Source organism: Vespula pensylvanica, chromosome 5, assembly GCF_014466175.1.
Source record: "Vespula pensylvanica isolate Volc-1 chromosome 5, ASM1446617v1, whole genome shotgun sequence".
Classification (NCBI taxonomy): domain Eukaryota; kingdom Metazoa; phylum Arthropoda; class Insecta; order Hymenoptera; family Vespidae; genus Vespula; species Vespula pensylvanica.
Window position 1 is genome coordinate 3643974 of NC_057689.1, and position 14109 is coordinate 3658082.

At 33.8% G+C, this 14109-nt stretch overlaps 1 protein-coding gene across 5 annotated transcripts in view; it reads right to left on the minus strand.

The window, feature by feature from the left end:
• The window catches only part of LOC122629283, a 60526-nt gene that overhangs the window by 10807 nt on the left and 35610 nt on the right, over positions 1 to 14109 (minus strand). For all 5 annotated transcript variants that reach the window (XM_043812540.1, XM_043812543.1, XM_043812544.1 and 2 more), the window contains exons 3-6: positions 10212 to 10468; positions 8745 to 9137; positions 7711 to 7964; positions 7109 to 7220 (exon numbers count right to left, since the gene is read on the minus strand). In XM_043812540.1, the coding sequence (XP_043668475.1) occupies positions 7109 to 7220; positions 7711 to 7964; positions 8745 to 9137; positions 10212 to 10468 (1016 nt within the window). The remainder of the gene's footprint in view (positions 1 to 7108; positions 7221 to 7710; positions 7965 to 8744; positions 9138 to 10211; positions 10469 to 14109) is intronic.

Below are 14109 nucleotides of genomic sequence, written 5' to 3' on the forward strand. Positions count from 1 at the left end.
CCATAGTCCGAATTAAAAACGTACAAGTTTCGACAAAACTATTTAATTTCTTTCTATTCCTTGTTAGAGATAGATGAACGGATAGAGTGAGATAGAGATAGAGATAGAGACAGACAGATAGATAGATAGATAGAGAGAGAGAGAGAGAAAAAGAGAACGATATTTGTTCTCTTATTATTTATGTACATCAATTAATTATTACTCCGTATTGGAAAATCATAGGGCAAGAAGAAAGAGGAAGAGAAGAAGAAGAAAAAAAATAGTGAAAAAATAGAAAAATTTAAAAAGTCGATTCTGAAAGATCCTTGAGATAATTGGTTCGATTGGATGAACGGAAAGGACGAGTTGAAAATCGTTGCATCGGAACGACTCCTAACGTCGTCGGCCGATCTATTTTTGTTCTCGGAGACTGACTCTATATGCAGCCTCTCGCGTGCATTTGCGATGCGTCTCTCCCAGTGTATGTGGGTGATGGTATAGGTATACACGTGTATATACGCTGGACTTCCCAGAAGAGTCCATTATTCCTGAAACGGCAGAAGACGAGGCCACGGACGGGACCGGTGTACTTTACCGCGACTGCGTTCAATGAAACAGAGAGAGAGAAAGAGAGAGAGTAGAAGAGAGATAGACAGAGGGTGAGAGTGAGAGAAAGAGACAGAGAGAGAGAGAGAGAGAGAGAGAGAGAGAGAGAGAGAGAGAGAGAGAGAGAGAGAACAGAATCTTTTAAAAAAATGCATCAATGAGTGATGGAATAATAAAATATGAAATGCATTTGTATTGCGAATGTTATTTGTGCGATAATAGGGCATTTCGTTAAAATAATAATAATAATAATAATAATAATAATGTTTAATATACTCTGAATAAAAAATCATTTGTTCCTTTTGTTTTTATTTAAATATAACTTTTCTCTTCCATATATTTGTGTCCTTGATATATATATACGTAAAGAAAAAATTATTTATTTATATAAAAGAAATATATATATATATATTGATCGTGATTATCAATTTAAAAAACAATCTCTCGATATCACGACACACAAAGGTTAGACGTAACGAGTCAGCCAGCTGTCTCTCCCCACCCAAGTACCGTACGTATGACTTCATTCAACATCTACGACACTTGTTTCACACGATAGATAGATATTCACGAGACACCTATGATCACACGAGATTCCCTTGATGAAACAAAATAAAAGATGTTTCGATCTATGTTTGATCACTTTCGATGTATGAATTTATGTACATATATGTATGCATTATTTGTATAACGGGGGATAGTGATGATATGAGATAGATGGTTTTTTCTCTCTTTCTTTTTTTTTATCTTTTATCGACGCAACCTCCAAAATGTGACAGATAAATGAAGATAAAGAGGTAGACGAACAGATAGAGATATAGAAAGATAGATAGATAGACAGATACAGAGAGAAAAAGAGAGAGAGAGAGAGAGAGTGAAAGAATTTGATAAAAACTGTTTTGATTCGAGCCATGATATATACGATCAAGATGAAAATTGGATAAAAATGAAAGTGAAACAGAGAAAGAGAGAGAGAGAGAGAGAGAGAGAGAGGAAAAAAATACTAACGACTCTCGTACGCAACGTCGTCCAGCCCATTTTGCACCTACGACGAATATCGACGTGAGCTTGATCCTCCTGCTGTCCTGACCTAGGTAGCTAGACACAGTGAGAGAGACCAGGGAATGGATTTTCAGGCGCTCATGCTCGACGATGACCCAGTTGTGAGAGCGCATGTCGTGCGATTGCGCGCCGTATTTATTCGTCGTTTATCCCAGAGTTTTCTCTCTCTCTCTCTCTCTCTCCTTCGCTTTCATCTTCTTCTCCCTCTTTCTCCATCCCTCTCTCTCTCTCTCTTTTCCTTTCATCTTCCTCTCACTCTTTATACATCCCTCTCATTCCCTCTTACTATTTCTATCTCCTTTTTCCTTTATTATTTACAACCGCTCTCGATCGTTCGAAAACATTTTTTTATTCGATGCCACGTACTACTTGTATCCATATTCTTTTCATTAGCGACCCAACTCTTCTATCGCGTTTTAGTTGTTCAATAGAATCGACCACAAGTGAAAGGGAACGTACTCAAAGGATAATAAAAACGGGAGGAACGTGATAATAGTATAAATTGAAATTCATCAATTTGTCAAATATTCAATAGGTTGTTCACGGTCGAGTGGATTACGCAGGTACCATTATTTGAAATTTCGAATTAATGGTAACCACTTTCTACTACCACGTCTCTAACCACTCCACTAACTATCCAACCATGCCAACGTAACTTGCATATTCATTGTAATATTCTGTAATTACTTTTGTAATTATTCGTTTAATTCGTGTTCTTTATACGTGATAAGATTGTAAAACGCTTGATTTATCTTTTGCACGAGTTACGTTAGATAATTATTAAGAAGAAAATCTATATCTATATTTACGTTATTGTTATGCTGAGATTACTAAAATAATCCCTATCGTCGTTTCTTTATTTATAGAAATCTAATTATTTATTTCACGAAGAAATTTACTGACGGTGTTAATAAGTAGGACAGAGGATTGAACGTTGAAATGGTTTTCGAGATTAACGGGAAATCCGTTTCGTTTAAATTCGATACGAATGCATTATGGTGAATATCCGTGGCATAGGTAACGTCCAATTATCGGTATATAGGCTCGTGTAACAGTGGACAGTCCGTCGTAACCGTGGTCGGTTGCTTCGAAATCGGACAGGTTCAATTTGCAGAGAAACGGTCAATTTGTCGAATTTAACGTTCACGCGTGATAGAACAAGCATAGAACAGGTCAGTCGTTCTTTCGATCATCGAGAAATAATTAATTGTGGCAAGTAATTGATAAGAAATGTTAGAAATAATTGATAACTCGAAATATACGTGTTAATATATATATATATATATATATATATATATATATATATATATATATATATATAACGAATTATCAAGGGACAAATTTAAAGTCATATCTAACGTTAGTATTATTCGTTGGTGATTATACACGATATAATTCAACACGTTATATACCTTACGCTTCGCTTATTTCGTGAACGTTGCAATTATAATGGATTACAATTCAAGCGGAAAGTCCGTGTTAGTAAGGTTTACGTATTTCCCTATATTTCCATCCTAATTTTGCATAATGCGACTATCAACGCGACGCTGTGCACCGTAAAACATTAATAAAGCATTCATTTAATTTTTCATTGATCGTGTTGTTCTAATTTTTTCTCTCTTCTTTCTCTTTTTTTTTTCAAATATTCGAGACACAAAAAGAAAGAGACAGAGAAAGAGAGAGAGAGAGAGAGAGAGAGAGAGAGAGAGAGAGAGGGAGAGAATTTAATCATAAATCGAAATAAACAAAAATTAGAGAGTAAGAATTAAAATATCAAAATAAGGACAATCGATTAGCTGAGAAATCGAAGGGATGGTTATAAGACGAGGAGAGAGGGTCTTGCTCGTCGTTTAATCCTTTGTTAGAGTTTCGGGTCACACGTGTCACGAGTCGCGAATTCAGAATTTCATCGAGATCTCGTGAGGTATCGTGAGATCGTTGGGAATTAGGCCGATCATTTGGCTGCGAGATCAAACACAATATCGAATTCCCTCGTGCGTTTGATACCGATCTGCATATATATGTAAGTACTTACTTATGTATCGGGAAGTATGTATATCTATATGTTACATATGAATGTAATATACTTGTAGTATACGGTATTGCAACTAACACGGTGAATGTTATTCATTTTAGATCATTATGTAATCGATCTCTCTCTCTCTCTCTCTCTGTGTTTCTTTCTCTCTATCTGTTTCTCTTCCTATCAATCTATGTATCTATCTCTCTGTTTAAATATTGATGTTTCTGATTGAAAGCCGAACATCATACTATAGTCGATATTATCAATATCATCTTTGTCATCTATATCATCTGATCGAAGAGAAATCTAGTGATCGAAGAGAGAGAGAGAGAGAGAGAGAGAGAGTGTGAGAGAGAGAGAGGGAAAAGAAAAATCACTTCTTTTAATTTTTATAATTTTTTTTGTTTAAAAAGACGATTTCAAAGAAAAAAAAAATATCGCGACAAGTGGCGAGCGTTAGTCGAGATCAACGAAATCGATGATATCGATGTTATAAGCGACTCGTCGAAGTTTTATAACGATAGGCAAAAAACACTGTCTAGGAAGCTTTACATTTTTCTCTTTTTGTCATTACATCGCAGTGCATTCACACGTGATCAGGAATTATGTTTAAGCATAGTTAGCCGTTGTACAATACTCTACTCCGTTCGTCGCTCGTTTGAGAGAACAATGAAGAACAGAGAACAGAGATGTTCGAGCATGAGAGTGAATGAGACAGAGAGAAAGAGAAAGAGAATGAATGAGGGAGAGACCAAGAGTGAGAGTGCAAGAAAAACAGAGAGAGAGAAAGAGAGAGAGAGAGAGAGAGAGAGAGAGAGAGAGAGAGAGAGAGAGAGAGAGCTAATTTTAATCGGGCGAGCTTCCTACACAGACTTCGACCTCTTAAGTGGAGAGTGACAAATGCTCCGCATGCACTTTTCCCTCTTACTCCTCTTTCATCTCTTGGTTCTTTTCTCTTCTCTTTTTTTCTTTTTCCTTTTCTTTTCTTTTCTTCTCTTCTCTTCTCATTCTTCTTACCAGACTCAAATTGCATCTTCGTCTTTCTTTTCCATCTCCTTTCTCATCCACCTTCTCATCCACCTTCTCATCCTCTCTCTCTTCCTCCATCTCTTCATCCACCTTCTTATCCTCCCCCTCCTCTTCTACCCCTTCTTCTCCTCTTCCTCCTCCTCCTCCTTTTCTCTCTTTCCAAAGTATCCTTCAATTTACCTCGCTCGGCAATAGAGACGGAACACGATGCGGCAAGTTAAGCGCCTTCGGCTTTTGTCGACCACTTACAGATATTACGAAGAACTAGGAGGAAGAGCTTTTCGAGCTTTTCGAGAGAAATAGAGAAATAAAAAGAGAAAGAGAGAGAGAGAGAGAGAGAGAGAGAGAGAGAGAGATAGAGTGAGAGAAAGAGAGAGAAAGAGAGCACGTGAGTACACGAGCACGTGCCTAGAAAACGTTAAGAACTTTTCTCGAGGTCATTTTCGAGAACGTTTCCCCTACCTATTGCACCTATCTAATGCCATTAGGACGAACTTTATTTCTTTTAAAGCGACGTCGATTTTTCTGACGCCACTTTTCGTCGTCCACGTCGTTTTATACATCGTCATTGTCGCTCGCGTATCGAACTTCTTTCTTCGTTTTTATAAAGCTCGTTTTCTTTTTTTTTCGCTCTTTATTTCTTTTTTTTTTTTTTCTATTTCTATATATATATATATTTTTTTTATTCCTTTTTTTTCCTTCTCGGAGTCCTCTAAAGTTTCCCTTAATTTTTCTCTCTTCTTTTCTTTTTTTTTTCTTTTTACTTCTTTTCAACTCTTTTCCTCCTCTTAATCTTGATATACAGAATTTTTCGATGTAAAAAATTTCGATATATAAGAAAAAACTTTTGATATAAAAAAAAGGATAACGTCTCGAGTTTTTCTCCGGTAGAATTTAACTCGTTAAAGTAATATTATCGTCGATGTCGTTATCGTACGTTCTATCTAGAGTTTGAGATTACATCGAAAGCGAGTTAATCGAAAGCGTTAAGCTTATTGAATGTTAATCAATTTATTTCTAGGAAACACATTTGCGCTACATACATATTTATATACATGCATATATATGTACGTATCGGAACGATCGTGACTCGTAAGAAGCGTGATAAATGCGACTAGAAAAGAAAAGAAAAGAAAAAAGAAAAAAAAGAAAAGCTGTAAGAATTTTCCTTGTCGCGTGTTTACGTAGGTATTCGTGTTTTTTTTTTTTCTTTCTTTCTTTTTTTCTTTATACATATGCATGTATATGTATACATATGTGTATGTGCGTGTGTGTATGCATAGGTATAGATGTACTTGATAATACGAAACTCCTTGATAAAACCGTGGTTCTCGTGCATCTTTTATCAGCGTGAAAGCTTCTGGACTAGGTGACTGACGACTATATTTAGAAAAGTTCCATTTGAAAAGAGCCGTAAGAAATAAACCGAGCTTTCTTTTCTAACTATTCCCTATGAATATTCTACAAATGAAAGTTAGATCTGTAAAAAAGAGAGACAGAGAAACAGAGAGAAAGAGAGAGAGAGAGAGAGAGAGAGAGAGAGAGAGAGAGAGAGATAGAAAGAAAGAAAAGAAAAAATAAGAATAAGAAATAATTTTACTGCAATGGAAATGGATTTTTCTCGCCGATAAATAAAACTCATCGCTTTCTGGGTTAAACATTTCCCTTGGAAGAAAGCAATCTTTATTTATACTTCGGTATTTGTATTGTCAGTATGTGTTAATTAAAAATTTTATAACTTATAGAGAAATGTGGAATTACGGTGAAAGGAAGGAAAAAGTAGAAAAAAGAAGGGAAAAAAAGAAAAAAGAAAAAAGAAAGAAATGAAGGAAAAAGCTTTCACGCAACGATACGATACGATACGATACGATACGAAGGCGTCGGTTATTGGCACGAATAAAAAATATTGCTGTATGAAAATTCATTTTTTCTCGATCGTATCCAACACGTTGAAAAATTTTTCTATCCGAACACATGACGTTGGTAACTGATTTATGCGACTTTGGCGAAAATACAAATTCGATATGAAATTCATTGGCATCGAGGGAAATGCTTCGGTGGATTCACGTAGTTGCACATGTTCCATATTAAAATACGTATAATATAGTTGCATACCTGTAAACCATTACGACAAATATCGAACGGAAATATGGACGTCAACTAATATACATACATACATACATACATACATACATACATACATACATACATACATACATACATACATACATACATACATACATACATACATACATATATATATATATATATATATATATATATATATATATATAGAAATATGCGTTGATATACGAGTAAGCTGCATATTTAACATTTATAACGCATATATGGTGATACACGAAAAATATTTTATATATTATCTGCATATATAAAAATGTAGTGTAATACCTGTGCCTGTATTGCAGCAAGATCCAATTGTGCAACGCCTAGCTCAAAACGTTTCATGGAAATATTCTCTTGTAATTCGGCTACCTTTGTATAAAGATTACCTTCGGCACTCCTAAATAAAAAAAAAAAAACATTCTAATAAGCAAGATGATCAAATCTCTTTTTTTTTTTTTTTTTTGTTTATTTACTTATCATTAGATAGTCGCGTGGAATTTCTTTAAAATCTTTTGTCTCTTTTTCTTTTCTTTTTTATTTATTTTTATTCTTTTTCGTACAAATCATCGATGCAATAAAAGCGTAATATACTTCGACGAATGTTGAAGCTCGAAAATAAACGGCGAACTTATATTTTTTATACTCTCTAAGAGAATTCATATTCTCACTGAGAAGCGAGAAAAAGTTTTATTACAATAATTGCGAGGAAAGAATAAAGTTCGTGTTCGTACTCGTAAAAATGAGAGTAGCGTTTCTTTTCGACTTCTCCAAAATTAATTATAACGATATAGCAAATAAGAAGATAATGACGATAATGATAATAGAAATGGGGAAGAAGAAAAATAATAATAAGAAGGAAAAAAGAAAATAAGAAACATAGTACTCACTTGCGTTGCATTCGAATCAATGTATCCAAGGCGTCTTGTAGTCTTCCTATTTTTTGTGTCAAACTGTCGTGTTCCCTTTTGAGTTCTTCCAGAAGTGGTAAGGTACTGATACCAGTAGGTACCAATTCATCTCTCAATTGTGGGATTTGTGTAGCCTTTTCGATAGGTACTTGTTCTGGTCGTGAAAGTGCAACGAATAAACGTCGTACCGGCTTACGTGGCGTTGCATTGACCGACAAATTTCGTGCCAGGATCTATATTCACAAAAAAAATAATAATAACAACAACAACAAAAAAAAAGAAATATGCATAGAAATAATAATTACAAAATCTAGACGTATCTACCCTATATTTCGATCGTATTAACGTTGATCTAGAAATAAATAATTCATGATTTACATGCCGAAACTTCATTACACTTATTTGCTAGATCTTTTTGATAGTAAAAAAAAAAAAAAAAAAAGAAAAGAGGAAGGAAGAAGGAAAAATAAATTAAACTCGTAGTATATATATATATATATTTTGTAGATATATATATATATGGTTAGATAGGACGTGTTTAGTTAGATGGCCTTATTGCCGATCAACATGAAAGGACTAAACGACTATCGTCGGGCTTCGTGTACAAGTAGATAATGAACGAATTTGATCAGACACGATCTATTTACATAGTATGTACTACATGAACGTTGCAATATTCTCGGGTACCGATAGAATATGTCAGCTCAATTTGACAGTGACTCTCTGTATATATGCATATATATATATTATACATATATATTTGTACTGTATATATATGAATATAATATAAGGGGTAAGAGTAATTCGAGGACAAGATCGGAACAAGATTAGACATTTTTTGTGTCCTCGTATTCGACATAAAATGACTGATATAGAACACGTTTACTTTTGTATATGAAAAGAAAAATTGATTTTCTGTCAGAAAAGAAAGGAAAGTCTACCAATAGAATTTTTTTTTCTTTTTTTTTTTTTTTCATGAAAGTATAACGGATTAAAAGAAGAAAAAGATTTACCTGTAAATCGTTAATCGGTAGAACGGTTTGAGCATCTTTGCCAACATTTTGATAACGTTTCGCTTGTTCACTCGTACGTTCGTAAGCTGCTTCCGATATACCAGCGATGCATTTGCAAGCCAATCCACAAAGTTCCTCGTAAACTTCGGCTATTTCACCGAGTAAACCAGGCAAACAATGGGTTTGATAACATTCGGTTATAGCATTGGTAGCTCTCAATTGAAGAACGTAGGCATTGTGAGCTTCGAGGTATTGACGCTTCAATTCCGTTTCGTTTCCACCTTCGTTCGTTAATAAGGACGCATATGAGCGTTTATAATCAGCTCTGGCTCGTTGCAATTTCTCTTCTGATTTTGCGATCTCTTGTTCGTAGCCCTCCCGATACGAGAAAACCTGTGGGAAGAAAAAAAAAAAAAAAAAAGAAAAGAAAAAATCAATTAATCGATTTCTTTCTATTTTTTTTTCAATCCCCTTCCACAATCCCCAACCCCTTCCCCAAATATTATCCATTCAATTTCTGTCGGAATTATTTTCTTGGTTGTTCAAGAATTAAACGAATTTAATTTCGAATTTCTGTTGATTGAAAGAATATGAAAAGTGGGACAAGATATCCGAATCTAAATGAATTTTCTTTAATTAATCGAAAAGCTCGAATGTCTCGGTACGTTCGTTAACTTGTTCTGGAAATTAATGAAATTTGGAGGATGGCAAATATGAGATACATATATACATATCTCTATCTATGCGTGCTTATGCAATGTTACAAATTTCCTGTCAATTTCGTCGAGTCAAGGTTCAAACTTTGATCTTCTATGTTTAATCCACGTGAACTATTTATTGTATTTTCGTTTAAACGTGACGTTTCGAACAGAGTACGAAAATGAAATCTCGGCTGTTGATTAAATTGCTAGTAACAAGAGGATCCTGTGTCATAGCCAAAAACAGTAACATATAGTCAATGAAAGAAAGAGAAAAAAAGAGAAAGAAAGAAAAAGAGAGAAAGAAAAAAGAGAGATCTAAGAAGTGATTTAGGCCTTTAACTTCTTCATTAATACGAAGAGCTTGGCAAAGAGTACTTTTTAGCAACGCGTACCTATTTATTTCTTTTTGAAGGATCCTTTTTTAGAACTGGCGCGTAACTCGAACCACAGAACGCGTTGCAATTAATTTTTTATCACAGTTTTCAGGTTTAAAAGATAATATTTTTTCTTTTCTTTTTTTTTGCAGATAATTTTAGTTCAAGGAAATTAAAAAAAGAGAAAATAAAAAAAAAAATGACGACATCTCGTAAATTAAAATATATAAACGAAATGAAAATAATATACGAAACAGGAACAGGTTCGTTAGACCGTTCGCCATTTTTCTTTTTTCGACTCTTTCTTTCTCTCTCTCTCTTTTTTTTTTTTTATATAACAAGTAAAGAAAAAGGATAACAATACAAAGAAAAAATTTATAGAAGATACTTACCTTCCGCGATTGAAACTTTCTATGAAAGCTCGCCTCTATGGTTGGCCTTGAGAGTTGCTGTTGCAATACCGCGGCAAAATCGAGATGTGAGACAGCATCAGCCTCGACTTGTCTCAAAAGATTCTCCCAAACGCGTCGCATTCCGCTCGAATCGAGCCGTGGCTCGCCAGATCGGCTTCGAAACTCGTCGACCAATCTGCGGATGTTAGCCGAGTGATTCTCCATAGCTTCCCCGAATTCTTGAGCGAATTCCGCCACTACAAATAATAATAAGAGACAGATAATAACGTTTTAAACGAACGAATTATTGATATTTTAAAATCATATTTATATAAAACGTTTAATAATACGACAGTTTTTCTCAGAAATTCTATGAGAAAAGTTATACGAAAGTTAGACGAAAGATTATCTATCAAAAAAATTAAATCGCAAAACTCGTGATTTTTCAAATCAGCATTAAGTTTGAAACACATATGCATCGATTTTTTTTTATAGGTATTTTTTGTTTGTCAGTGGTTGTCTGTGTGTGTAAGTATGTTTGCGAGTGTGTGTAGTTTCTTTCTTTTTTTTCTTTTTTTAAATGCCACCATTAATAATCTCACGAATCATTCATGAAAGTCTTATCGATATTGTGTCGTAACTCGATTATTCTCAAGCGATATATATTCGACATTTGGATTCAATCGGAAGTTAACTTTATTTCTCTTCTCCCTCTCTCTCTCTCTCTCTTTCAAATACACACACATATACACACAAACTTATGATGTCATAGGTAAATGAATTTCGAGAGATATTCGAAGGAAATTTAAATCACGATGTAGATTACGTCGCCCGTCGCGTCTTATACATATTTTATCGAGGACACGATTCACAAGGGGAAAGTTGTAACCGATCGAGAGATGAGGAACACGTGTTATAGGAATATGCATATTTTAGAATAATATATTTTTCATATTTTTCTTTTCTTTCCTTTTCTTTTTTTCGAAAATCGAAAGTAAACAAATGGATTTTATTTAAACATAGAGAGAGAAAGAGAGAGAGAGAGAGGGAGAAAGGAAGAAGAAAAAGGAAAAAAAATATTGCGTTACGCGTGGGTGAATCGAAACGCTTTCGAGAAAAAAAAGAAAAAAAATATATATATATTTTTTCGATAGTACTTTATTATAATAACAACACATGTACGCGCGTGTGTGTGTGTGTATATATATATATATATATGTATATATAAAAGTATATGCGCGAAAAAGAAGAAATACAGATCGAAAAAGCACTCTCGGGCATATCTCGAAAATCATGTTACATTAGAAAGGTCACTTTTGTATTTTTAAGCGCGAGACGAATATAGCGTGGACTCGCGTCGTTGTAAATGTTATATGTTACGGTTTAATAAACACGCTCTCGATATTATTCATTCTAAGAGTGTACCCACCCATTTTCTTGCGTCTCTACCAAAAGTCAACTTGGCCGATTTAACGAAATTAAGAGGGAACAAGGACGATCTATGTATAAAATGTGTTTAAAACGTACTTGTGTATATGTAAGAGAGTGGGAGAGAGAAAGAGAGAGAGAGAGAGAGAGAGAGAGAGAGAGAGAGAGAGAGAGAGAGAGAGAGAGATTATTTATTACACGTGCCGAATTTCGTTTCTTAGATAATAGCAATGTGTCTCACGTATACGTATACGTGTGCATATATATACATTAGTCAATTCACTTCCATTGTCGTGAAAATACATTCACGAACGTACGTTCGTAAGCATCATATTCTGTTAGTTCATAGCGTGGGAGTGAGTAGTATCTCTTCTACATGAGCGACGTGAAATCATTATTTCTGCTCGTAGGCACATGTTTGGCTTCGATACGTATTTATTCCACGTCTTGAATATCTATATATATCTATATCTATATATATATATATATATATATATATGTTTGTATATATATTTATCTATCTATGTATATTACGTAGTAACACGTAAAGAGGAAGAACTTTGGCAGAAAGATTTCGAAGCTTACAATATGTCGTCTCTTTTACGTTCGGTTACGTGCAATGATTACTTACTAACCGAACAAACCATAAATCTGTCGAAAGTTCTTTTTCTTCTTTTTTCCTTTTTTAAATGCCGACAAGGGAATCTCGACACGTGGATCTCAATTTTCTTTGGTTTGAGGGGTTGGAACGGGCTTAGGAGAAAAAAAACAGCTTATACGGAGGGAATGAAGGGTCGATAAGGTTTATGGTTTCGTTTCGATATAGAAATTAAGTTTGAACGTGAGAAGCCTCAAGAAGTAATATAAAAGATGATGAGAATTGTAAGTTTCGTAAAGGATGAGGTTTAAGTGAACGACGAATTTAATTGCGTTATAAAGATCTTCTTTATTTTATTGTAATACGTTGAACAATAAATATCTATTTTGTTTTTTTTCAATTATAAACAGCGAAAATTTTATAAGATCTGTTTCATAAAGTGATCATGAAAGTTCATAGCGTTGCATAGATGATCGGATTCATCGAAGAATCCAATTGCATTGGAACGTCCTTCGTTATATCTCGTAAAATAATTTTCGTGCATATTAATTTTTTTCTTTCTTTCTTTTTCTTTTTTCTTTTTTTTCCTTTTTTTTTTTAACAACTTTAATTTCCTTTTAAGATCCTCGTTGTAATGGTTAAAGTTAAGTTGTTAGCGTTGCACAGGTAATCAGATCCATCGAAAAATACAACTGCATTGGATTGTTTTTTATCATATCTACACAAAATAATTTCCTTGGACTATTTATTTTGTTTCTTTTTCTTTCTTTCTTTCTTCTTTTTTTTTTTTTTCTTTTTTTGTGTTTAATTACAAACGACCGAAGTTTCGTAAAATCTCGTAGGTAATGACGAAAGTTATTCGCGTTGCGTTCTATAAGTAATCAGATTCATCGGAGAAAAATCTCATTTTCTTTCTTTGATAATATTACAAACGCAAGTATATAATTACTCTAGAAATGAGAGAAAGAGAGAGAGAGAGAGAAAGAGGGAGAGAAAGAGAAAGAGAGAGAAAACTTGAGGATAGGTTCCATTTTGAATATTATATCTTTTCTTCGGACCCTTTCATGTCTCGCTAATTTCTCTCCTACGATATTAAATAACACGAACGTGTAAATCCGTTCGAGAAAGAGACCCTTGTTTCGAAGTTTGACGTCACAAACATCGGTAATTCGATATCGTAAGTCGACCTTCGAAAGCTCTTAAACTTTCACGTCATTTTCATTTCATTGATTTTTCTTCCCTTCTTACGAAGATATTTTTAAAATGTATCGTAGAAATATAAATAAAATATATGTATATGTATGTGTGTGTGTATATATATATATATATTTGTTATATAATAATGATAATCGATGCATTTTTATTTAGAAAAATTACAATGTTATGAAATTGATTAATATATACAGAGAGCTATGAGCAATCGTTAGTTCTAAGCTCGTAGTATACATACTCTATTCTCTAGAATACAATCTTGTATCAGAAAATTAATTCTTGAATGCATACGTAAGATCTATTAAGTATTCTGTCCGTCGATCAACGGTAACACGTTCATTTCGATATAACGAAAATGGATACCACCTTGGGTTAGACAAATGAGCTCTTACTTAATAGTGTCAACGTCGTAATGATTAGAAAACGTCTGATTAGGAGGTGGACGTTTACATATTCATTATATCCTCCTTCACGAAGGAGGTTAATGTATTATATTTAGATTGGTATTGCATCATGTACATAATTAGAAATTTTCAATGAAATCTTATTCAAATTGATGTCTCATTCAAGACAAATTGTTGTCGTAGATTTTAATGTTTTCAAAACATTTGTTTTTCTATCGTTCTTATAACATAAATAATTTCGAGAATTCGAGAATGT